At 38.6% G+C, this 11,374-nt stretch overlaps 2 protein-coding genes and 1 long non-coding RNA gene across 4 annotated transcripts; 1 reads left to right on the top strand and 2 right to left on the bottom strand.

The window, feature by feature from the left end:
* The first annotated feature begins 2,349 nt into the window (after positions 1-2,349).
* On the top strand, positions 2,350-4,222 carry LOC103425892 (BAG family molecular chaperone regulator 8, chloroplastic-like). Its single transcript, XM_008363991.4, has 2 exons — positions 2,350-3,072; positions 3,178-4,222. The coding sequence occupies exons 1-2, from the start codon at positions 2,464-2,466 to the stop codon at positions 3,964-3,966; spliced, it is 1,398 nt and encodes a 465-aa protein (XP_008362213.3). The 5' UTR covers positions 2,350-2,463; the 3' UTR covers positions 3,967-4,222.
* A 114-nt stretch (positions 4,223-4,336) lies between these two features.
* LOC103432050 (protein FAR1-RELATED SEQUENCE 5-like) lies at positions 4,337-7,492 on the bottom strand. 2 transcript variants are annotated; one of them, XM_008370217.4, is made up of 3 exons: positions 7,352-7,492; positions 4,757-7,142; positions 4,337-4,675 (listed from the first exon to the last, which is right to left on the bottom strand). In XM_008370217.4, exon 2 carries the CDS (start codon positions 7,058-7,060, stop codon positions 4,922-4,924), a length of 2,139 nt encoding a protein of 712 aa, XP_008368439.2. In that variant the 5' UTR covers positions 7,061-7,142; positions 7,352-7,492; the 3' UTR covers positions 4,337-4,675; positions 4,757-4,921. The 2 variants fall into 2 exon arrangements, with proteins under 2 accessions (XP_008368439.2, XP_017186875.2); XM_017331386.3 differs by having other exon boundaries at positions 4,868-7,453.
* A 1,053-nt stretch (positions 7,493-8,545) lies between these two features.
* Positions 8,546-10,926, bottom strand: LOC139193614 (uncharacterized). The gene is made up of 2 exons (XR_011577943.1): positions 10,327-10,926; positions 8,546-8,755 (listed from the first exon to the last, which is right to left on the bottom strand). It is a non-coding gene; the product is annotated as an uncharacterized lncRNA (long non-coding RNA).
* Positions 10,927-11,374: the final 448 nt, after the last annotated feature.

Genomic DNA, 11,374 nt, shown 5'->3' with positions numbered 1-11,374 from the left:
AACTCTTTGAGGGTCAAATATATTCATGTGAAGAAAAATGATAAAAGTGAGACTCTACATGGATTTTGTGCCATCCCACATTTGGCACTGGAATTCATGTTAAATTGTGGGATGACAGATAATACATAGATTGTCCCTTTAGTATTTCTCTTCAGGTGAATATATTATTTAATATAATTATCTTAATTGTCACCACGGTTCAGTGATATTCCTCTTTACTTGTAAGTGAGAAGTATTAGACTCGATTCTCTTAAAAGACGAATTTGTACTACATTATTACTAGCATATTATGAGACTAAATCCATATCCTCTTCTTTAATAGAGATAATATCGTTTTTTAGAAAAGAAAAATACAATTATACTAACTATTATAGTCAAATCTTAAGGTTTAAACACAAATTTTGATTTGGTTACCACATGATCCACATGGCATGCCTTTATTTGTTGATTACGATGAGTCAACTCTTTTGACTAATTTAGAGCCAGTTGAGTGCAACATTTGTATGGTTTCTGCAATTGCACTGGATCTGGATCTCTCTTCAATCTGTATTAATTTTTCTTAAATAAAATAAAATAAAATAGTAAATATGAAGAAATATGGCAACAAATTTCGGATCAAACCGGCATCGATTGGAGCTATTTTTCAGCCTAAATTATTACTTTAAATAAATTGACAGTTTTAATATTATATTCTATCTATGATTGCACATAGAGATTTTTCAATGTAATCGGCATACAATATGGTACATCACGTGTTACTACATAAATGATAAAACATGTGTGTCAAAAAGTTAATAACTTGAACAATAAAACTTTTTATCACTTATATAAAAATACATGATGTACCACCTATATTTCCATTCTTAATTGCACGGATTTATATCTCTGGTTCGTTGTATTTACACCGTCACTTTTAGAGAGGCTCTCTGCTTGTAGTCGTTGGATAAAATTTGAACAGACCGATGAGCTTGCTCAGAGGATCCTCACCCTTAGCTCAGGATAGGATCCTGATCCGGTGGAATGTCTGAAAAGAGACAAAAATGATAAAAACACTCGGATGCATTACACAAAGCTATTTAATTTTTGTTTTTCTGTCCTCCATTTGTTGGCAGGAAGTGGAGAGATTTTTCGGTATTAATTATTTATATTATGATATTTGATATACCGATCGTGTTATAAGCACATTGAAAAAAAAATTCTATAAAGTAAAACCTCACGTGTAATGGGTGGAGCTAATTTTTATTCTTCTTCTTTGCAGTCTCCTTAATTGTTTGATGATTGAAGGTCATTCTTTAATGATTTAAAGAAAAAATCAAACAACAACCGTCGTATTATGTGGTTTACAAAATATAGTTAGAAAATGATCTGTCTAACGTCACCTTATAAAAAATGAGAGTATGAGATTGATGAACTTGGAAATAGAGAAAATGAAAAATATGAATCAAATCAACTAGTCCTCTTAGTTGATCCCACATTTCCAACTTTGAGAGTATATGAGTATTCATTTTAAGGCGACACTCAAATATTTTTTCTCGAATCCTAATAAAATTTGTAAAAATGTGAAAACTCCAAGGTTGTAATGATTTTCTCTTTGAGTCTTTTCTCATACTCAATTCTAGTAAGTAAACATATCATTTATATATTAAATTAAAAATTTGTGAAAAAATTTCCGTATGCTTTTTTATGTTAGTAAACACATGATAGGTCTTTGACAAAAAAAAAAACATGATAGGTCAAAAATCAATATGATACTAAGGTCATTTTATGTAAGCATACATGTCATAAGCTTAAATTTTCTTAAACCAGCTACTTAGTGCTATTCAATAGTATTTCTCTTCAATTTTAATTGAGAGGTCTTAAATTCGAACTTCAGAATTGACCAAAATAACTTCTCAAACCAATTTCAATTTGGAATTTTGGACCTTTGATTGACCCAATTCACTTACTTGGGTCCCAACCATACCAATAGGGCCCAAATATAAGGACATGTAGGGCCACTTAACCAAATGGACTCCAAAACCGTTGACCATACAAAGACCAACAAAAGAAAAACCATCGGCCTGGGGGCCATGCCACGTGATACTCACATCACTTTTTGATGTAAAGTGTAATAAAGTCACATGCTTTAATTATCGGATCCAAATAGGAAAATGATTATCGTCGGATTATGTTTTTTTAGGAATTCTAAAGATTTCGGGATTATAACCGTTCGTCATATATTGTATGTTTAGAAATTATTTTAAAATTTAAAATTAAATATAAATAATACTTAACGAACCGGAGATGTACGATAAACGATCATGATCACAGGATTCCTAGAACGCTTAACTTTATCAAATTTTATGGTTTATTGCTACTGATCTATGTCATGGAATCAAATTCTACTGAAAGACCCAAACCCCCATTTCCTCTACCATAAACCCATCATTTCCTTCCTAAACTTCACCTTCTTGGCTTCCACAAATGGCCTCCCACCACCACCTCCACCACCCTCACCCTCACACTCACCACCACCAACCCCAACCCCCCACCACCGCCATTTGCTGCACCAGCTCCTACAACACCTGCTGCTGCACCCAATCCCACCATCCCTGTCCACCACCACCACCAGCCACGGACCCACTTCTCCAAGCCCTCGCTTCTCAGCTTCTCCAGTCTAACCCACCAGATCCCTACTCTCCCCACCCCAATCACCACACCCACAAATCCCACCACCCAAAACATCGTTTCCACCACCAAGAACAGCAAGACCAACTTATCTTCTCCCTCCTCTCCCGCATCGAAGCCCTCGAAGCCTCCCTCCACCACTACTCCTCCTCCTCCTCCTCCTCCCACCGTTCCCACTCTCCGTACTCGCGGTCTCTCAGAGACTCAGCCGCCCGAGTGATTCAAACCCACTTCCGTGCTTTCCTCGTTCGCAGATCACAAACCCTCAGGCAGCTCAAAGACCTCGCATTCATCAAGTCTGCCTTCACCTCTCTCAAATCCTTGATTTCCAGTGAAACCAACTTGGATTTTCACGCCATTTCTCAGAAATCCATCGATTTACTTCTCAAGCTCGACTCGATTCAGGTAAATAATTTCATGGGTAATTGCAATTTTACTAATTTTTTTTTATAAAGTTACTGCCTTTTTGTTATTTTCTTAGAGGTTTTTGGTTGTGCATTTTGTTTCCAGAGCGGCGATCCGATTGTTAGGGATGGGAAGAGGTTGATTAGCAGAGATTTGGTAAGGTTTTTGGAGTTCATTGATGGGGTTGTTATGAAAAGGCTTGGGCTTTCACTGAAAGCAGTGAAGAATGTGAGGTTTGGTCAAAATGTTAACAAATCACGGGTTTTGCCCGCCAAGTGCGGTGGCGATTTGGGAAGGGATCAGAGGGAGAAGATTGAGAATTTGAGGGATAGGATCGAGAAGATTCGTGGGTTTGCTAGAGTTTCGGAGAATGATGAGGAGGATGTGGAGCTTGAAGGGTTTCAGCATGTCAGTGACGAAGATGAAGAAAACCTTAGACTTCGATTTAAAAATGGGGTGTTGGTGAAAAGGCATGGGCTTCAACCTAAGGTCAAGAAAAATGTGAGCTTTGCGGAAAATGGTAATGTGTATCGGGTCATTAGCAACTCCGATGAACCGGTTTCGAGTGGGGATGGGAGTGATTCTAGCGATGATCATGGAGAGCTTATTGGGAACCTTTGCAGTGAGGTTGAAGAAGTTAAAGCCTTTGTTCAGGAGACTGAGGAGGATGACGAGGAGGCACTCACGGAGAATGGTGGATCACCAGAGGCTAGTAGTGATGGAGAAAGAAACCCTAGAGCCAGAATGATTCCGAGAAGAGAAGATTTTTACGAAACCAAAGGCCATGGTCAGGCTCGGAATGAGTATTTGTTATTCTCAGCTCCTTTGCCACTGAAGATGGAGTCGAAAGCTGATATGGTAAAGAGAAACAAGCCTGTGAAACTTGTGAAATGAAGGGGTACAGTTTGTGTGTGGCTGTCGGGGTGGACATTAGGTCTTCCCCATCGTATCATCCGCAAATGTCATTCTAATCATTAGGTTTTGGTCGATTAGTAGAACACCAAGAAATAGATGTCCGATGGGGGTTTGATCCTTTCCCTCGGCTGCTGGTAGAGGGAGTCCGAACACTGTTCCGTAAGATGTAACCTTCCACCTAAAGATTCTATGTATTTTGGATGATGAATTTAACCAGATTTCTTTCGACTCTTTATTGCTCCCTGTTTGTTCTTTCTTTGAAATGTGTACCAATTAAAAGGAATTAGGGTTTTCTAATTCATAGAAATCTCATCAAATATGCAAAGACCACCTTAACGCAATGTTCATGTTGCGGAAAATCTGAGCAGAATCTGCAGATTTAACGAAACTTATTTCGAGAGGAAAAAGGAATACAGAAAGCCAAGTTCTTCAAATCTGAAACCGCAATGTTCATGTTACGGAAAATCAGTGCAGATTAACGAAACTTATTTCGAGAGGAAAAAGGAAACCAGAAAGCCAAGTTCTTCAAATCTTAAGCTGCATCTCCAAACGTAATGCTTGGAATTTTTTTAACATGAATTATATTCAACGAACAGAAAAAAGAAAGAAAAACCTCGAACTTGAATGAATGTCAGTCTCATATCCTCCCTCTACTTGCTGCGTTGGCAAACGTTTAGTTTTTGTTGTCCTGCAAAAGAGAGAAAACCATGTAAGAGAAGGTGCAGATGTTCGACGCAGAGGAATGACTATCTCAACAAAAGTAACTTACAACTGCATTTTTTTTTATCTGAATCCTTAATCACTGGCCTGACATGTATTTGTTGAAGTTATTTTCTTCAAAAGAGTCCTTTCTGGTGGTCGACGGGAACTATCAGCCTACCTGTCTAGCAATTGCGGCGTCATCTCCCTTGATAGCTTGTCCTAGCCCTAGTTTCTAGTTTTGGGGAAATGATTTCATGGCGTTTCGCTTTGCACCAGCAATTTTCACCCTAGCCTCTCTTAATGCGTTGAGTGCCACCTTGAAAATTTGGTCAGATGCCATCCCTTCCTCTGCACATTTAATGGCTTCGTGGTACAGAACATTGTATTGCAAGTTCCTGCCCTTCTGAGAATTTCCCTGTAATTCAACACACGGAAGGACATCCAACATAGCCTCTTCCTTCGCATTTCGGGTCCATCTCTTTAAGATATAACAGGGTGGGAGTGTAAAGACATTTGTGGCTTTAAACACTGCAAGCACATGTCTGCAGAGGATCCCTTCAAATTCAAACATCTTGCAACTGCAACTAGCTAGTTGTTCAGCTATGTTAAAAGCTACGAAATAAATTTTATGTTCTTCGTTGAATCTTGCTACCTCATAAGTTCTTGTTCCTCTGTCCTCGGCACTTAATTTCACGGCAAACACGAGGGATTCAAAAACTTCATCCTGAAATATGGTGAACATGTTTCTTGTGTAGATGTCTGCTCCTTGCTTTTCCACAGGAAGTGGTGTTTTTAGAACCGGTTTAGTATAAAAAGTTTCGAACTCTGCCTTTGCTTCTTTCTCATATCTTTCATCTAAAGCCTTTTCATATTGCTCTGCAAAATCTTGTAAGGTAGTTCCAGCATTCACATAGCCATCAAAAAGCGAGTTCACAGTTCCACTCCGCTGGGCAGCATACAGCCCAGCAAAGAATGCGTCTCTTATGTACACCGGAACCCACAATTTGCGATCAATATAAAGCGATTGAAGCCAATCACTCTCTCTAAGACTGTACTTATCAAGAAGCATCTGCCAAGCTGATTCAAACTCATCAGGTGTCTCGCTCTTGTTAATGCATCTATCAAATTCAACTTGAAAAGTCCTTGGGGTTACACTATATACATTTCCCATTTCCTTTGGCATTTTGCTTATGATATGCCACTTGCAATATCGATGAATTGATTGAGGAAAAACTTGTTGCACTGCTCGACTTATAGCTGGGTCATAATCGGTTATAATTAGACCTGGCTGCCGTCCAGACATTGCCTCAAGCCAAGTTGTGAAGAGCCAAATGAAGGTAGATTCAGACTCATCTGCAAGCAATGCACAACCGAACAGAACTGAATGTTTGTGATGATTTACTCCAGTGAATGGCGCAAATGGCATTTTGTACTGGTTCACTTGATAAGTAGTATCAAAGGCTACAACATCGGAGAAACAGTTGTAAGCGATTCTTGATCTTGTGTCAACCCAAAAGACGCTACTCAGCCTCTCTTCTTCGTCAACCTGTATTGCATAATAAAATGCTGGATCACTCGCTTGCATAACCTTAAAAAACCCAAGCAAACTTTGGGCATCGATGCCAAAAGTGCTCAACCGGCCGCTTCCGATATAATTGACATCACTCTGCACAGCAAATGCCATCTTTCCGAAACTGCCAGAATCAGCCAAGACATCTGCGGAAGCATCCAAAGACAATCCCGGAGAACTGAAAGAGTTGCTACAACTTTTGTCAGCATCAAAATCCTGCTTATGCGACCTAAGGAAATGCCGCATAGCAGGAGTGACCAGCTCATGATTATGGTCCTTCTCTAGCTTCACCACATACCATCTCCCATTTTCGCGCTTCCTCACAGTCATCAGCGCCTTGCAACCTTCCCTAGTGATTGCCCTAGCACGCCTTCTCTTCACATCCTCGCCTGAATCTCTCTTCGCATTTTTCTCCCGGCGGAACCCTTCTTTAGAACAACAAAACTCCCTAGATATAATCGAATTATCCTTCTTCGAGCGGTAATATGAGTTCACGCGAATGCTAAACCCCGTTTGTTTAGCATACGCATTGTAAAAATTCCTAGCATCGTCTTCGGAAGTAAACTCCATACCCAATGTGGGCTCTATAATCCCACCTCCTACTAACTGTGACAAGTCAATCTCCACATCACCCTCTTTGCCATCATCCAACACCACCGGAGCTTCGACATCCTCTACGACACAATGTCCATAGCTTTCACCTTCCAATGCCACATTCGAGTCCACTACCTTGCCTACGCATTCACCGGAAGGCTCTGCCTCCATGATGATATACTGTTCAATTTCAATCCCCTCTTGCATTACAAAATTAGAGGGTACCCTCCATTTCCGAAAGCGAAAACCTTACAAATTACAGCTCAAAACCAAAGGGTACCCTTCAACTCTGTAGCAAATTTACAGTGAAAAACCACTCAAATTCTCAATCTTCGCATAAAAATATGAAAAATGATGCGAATTTTTGGACCCAAATCAAAATTCTGCTACAAAATATTAGACAGTTATCTAAGAACTCAGATCAAATTACCGGAAACTCCCTCTCGAAGTCGTCAGAGTAATTAAAGTTGATAAATTTAAAGGGTTTTCAAAATTTACCTTACAAATTTTGGAGTTGCAGAGAGTGAGAGCGAGAAGAAGGTGAGGTGATGGGAGTTTTTAAGAGACAAAAATGCGCGCCGCCGCGGACCAGAGGAATGGGAGGACTACAATTACGCTCTGCTTTCGCTTACCGAATACAAACACTACGTGAGCCGTCCGATGGTTTAAGTTGGGGGCTGGTGTATTGGGAGATCGGACGGCTGATACGCTTCGTCCGTAGGCTGAAATAAAGCCCATTATATTACTCTTTAATAATGACAATTCTAACAGGATACTCTTCGGATTCTTTTGGCGAAGATCCATGTTCGTTCATCGTATATCGTACGGTCAGTTTTCTTTAAGTACTGTTTATGTTCATTTTTAAATAAAAATATTTAAAATGATATATGATCGTACGATGTACGATTCATGGACATGATTCACGAATCTCTGAGATCTTCACAAAGAGAATCCGGCGAGGATCTGAACTCATGAGAATTGTTCAGTTCCGCATTAGGTCAGTTGGCTGAAATTTGTGTCCGCCTCTGTTTTCATGAGTTTAAATTCCTCTCATATATTTGATTGTTCTAAATATCACTTGTATATGTTTAATTATACGATTTGTTGCAGTTCTAGGTTAAGTTGGTTGGCTTCCCCTTTTGTTTTTTAGAGTTCAAATTCCTCCGGCAGATTTGATTGTTCTAAAATATCACTAAAATTGTAAGGATCGTTTTTCTTGTCCTTCTTGTTTGCATTGCTTCAAAATTCAAGATTATTCTTCTTTTTTTTCTTTTTTTTTTCGAATTCAAGATTATTCTTTGACCTAAACCGAATTTTCAATTTAAGAATATTTAGAGCAAGTTTAAAGAAAAGGTTGTTAGTAATTAATATTTAACAATGTGATTGTGTAAATCTTAAGCTTCTTCGAGATCTAGATGATTTTTTCTATTAAACTTTGTATGACTTGAAGCGCAAGTTATTCTCTCTTCCTTAAATAAATAAAGAATTCATATTCCTGAATTTCTCAAGTCATTCTCTATCTCTCTTTTTCTCCAGTCGAACTCTCTCCCCCTCCAGTAAAATTGGTCACAACAAAGGTAAACTAGTAAAAGCCACCATTTTCAGAAGATTTCAATCACATCTCCAATGATTTATATACTATTGCATAACCATGAAGTTTATGAAATTTGAACTTCAAATCCGCATCAGAAGAAAGGTTATAAATTTGTTCTTTATTGCAAAAAAATGCAAACAGATATTCCTCTAGGGTACTCAAAATTCAAAACTAATTACACCTTTAAACCCAAAAACTCAAACTTAAAGGCTTAAAATACAAAGCTTAAGCCCCAGAAGTCCAATGAGCTACATCATTACAAATGGTCCCTGAAATCGCTCGTCAACAGAAGTGAAAATTTCGCAAACCTGCACAAATCAAAGAATTGCAGCAACAATACGTCAAGACTGCTACAAACATTCAAAGTATAAAAATTACGCTCAATAGAGAGATCCACAAGATATGAGTAGCCACCCATCAGGAGGTCACAAGGGGAACAAGTCTCAAATTGGGTTGGTCATGTGCAACGAACAACAGTTATCAGTATCGAGAAACAGTTGGCTCAACCATGACTAAAGGTAAACGCAGCAATATGAGTTGAGAGTTGAGGTTTAAAGCTATACATAATCTCGATTATCAGAGTCTTGTCATGAGTCATGACTCATGACTCATAACTCATGACCACTGAATAGAACTTGTCTTTGCAAAAGCAATGCTCGTTGTACAGTTTAGACAAATCACACAGTGGCATTCACTCTGATATCAAAGTATCATGTTTTATGGTTAGAAGTTAAGAGCGTCTTAAGAAACCGGATTGTAAAATGGATTATAGATAGAACTAGTCTTCGCAAAACATTAGCTTGTAAGGATCTTTCATTGAGTAATGTACTGAACATCTTAGAACTTATTTAGATGATTTTGTCATAAATAAAACCGGATTGTAAAATGGCTTAAAGTTAGAACTTGTCTTTCCGGATGGCAAGGGTTTTTTAGAGAGTAAGTGTACTGAACATCCCCGAACTTATTTCAATATAACTTGTCTTAACAAAACCGAATTGTAATGATACTTTGGAGTGTAAATGTACCGCACCTATTGGAACTTGTTTTTGAAAAACTGACTAACAGGGAGTACTGCTCAAGCGCATTTGACACAATTCAAACACTGAGAAGCCAAATCACAAGAAGGAGAAGAACAAAGGCAAATAAGCCTTGAATATAATATTTTTGCATAGTTCCGGCCAAATGAAGAACTCACCTCACATTTCACAACCTCTAACTTCACTAAATAATTTATGATTCGATATCTATTTGTGCATCAAGTTTGATATATAGTCTTTCCATGACAAAAAACTAAACATTCTGAAATAAAATAAGCTTAGGGCCGTTTGATAACCATTTCATTTACAGTTTTTGGTTTACAATTTTTGGTTTTTGGTTTATAAACAAAAAGTAAACACTGAAAACGAAATGGTTATCATACGGACCTAGAGAAGTTAATCCAGTTTAAGCACTTTCACCATCAAAGAGGGAAAACAATACCTAACGATTTCGATTATCAAGATATAATCTTTTCATCAAAGAAACAAAACAGTCAGTCACTCACATCATGAAGGCTAAGTTGGAATTAAGATATAAACGAATTTTAGGATTCCCAGGAATTCCTATAGTGATTGAGACCAAAAGTTTCAATTTTTATTTCTTTACCCAAAATTACTCAGAAACAGAGAAAGCATCATTCATCCTCATTAATTAATAATTAAAAACCAAATTATGCATACAAACCCATTAATCAGACAACCAAAAACCCTAATAAAACCCAGACTAGCAAAAACCCAACAAATTGAAGATCTGTGCGCACGCAAGTTCGAATTAGATTACAAAAACACAACAAAATTAAGGAAAATTAATCATATTTAGTGTAGATAAGACGGGATTTTACCCGGAAATGAATCAATTTCGGTGCTTGATTGGGTTCTGAACCTCCATGACGCTCTTAAGCTTGGGAGCGTAGAGAGAGTAAATAACAGCCTGCCGCTTGGCGACCTCCAGCTGAGCCTTCCCGTCTGAGAACGCGGCGGAAATGGCAGACGGGTCCGAAAGGTTTCGATTCTGACGAAACGCGTCGACGGCTCTGCGTTTCGTGTACTCCCTGATGTTGTAGTCGGTGAATTTGCGAGCCACTCGGAGAAAAGAGCGGAACATCGTGAGCACCTCCGCCCGAGAAGGAACTCCGGCCGCTGCACTCATGGCGGTTGTTATGGCGCCTCCTCTGAGCTTTCTCGAGAGCAGAAGAAAGGGCGAGAGAGATTGAGAGATTGAGAGATTGAGAGAGTGTGAGAGACACTTCGAACACGCTCTGAAGAAACGAAAGTTTGCGGCTTGTTGCTTACTAGCTTATTTTCAGCGTGACCAGTACATGAGGTGATACCGTATGTGTGTGTTAAAATGTTAATAATTTAAATAATAAAATCTCCTACTATTTATATAAAAATACGTGATATATTCTTATGTTCTGGTCATAATGAAAAATTTCTCCCTTGTGGGAGCCAAAAATTACTCCTCTACTAAACAAGCCATGCTAAACATGAGGAGTGGGGCTAAAATAAAGGAGCACAATCAGATACTTGGAATGTGGAACATGGAGAAATAAAAGGAAAGTGGGACTTGGAGCCCAAGACTTGAATGCCTATAAAAGGCTAATAATCCCACTAGAAAAAGGGGGAGAAAAGAGAGTAGAAGATCGTTCTATATTTTATAAGCATTCTGAACAAACACTAACTTGAGCGTCAGAGTATTTTCTTGCAGGTCCTCTCCTCCCTCATTGATGGTGAGTGAAGATGGTGTTGTGGGCTTCTCAACTTAGTTACAAGGTTTACTTGTTGGAGGATTGGAGGAACCAAAATATTCCCCCCAACATCCCTATATTGGTGGAACAAGACGGTGCGTTTAATGGATATAGGATTATAAAGGTAGCAAACTGCGAATGT

This window comes from Malus domestica, chromosome 17, assembly GCF_042453785.1.
Source record: "Malus domestica chromosome 17, GDT2T_hap1".
In the NCBI taxonomy this organism is placed as follows: domain Eukaryota; kingdom Viridiplantae; phylum Streptophyta; class Magnoliopsida; order Rosales; family Rosaceae; genus Malus; species Malus domestica.
The sequence above is the reverse complement of the archived record's forward strand: the minus strand, read 5'-3'. Positions and strand labels throughout refer to the sequence as shown.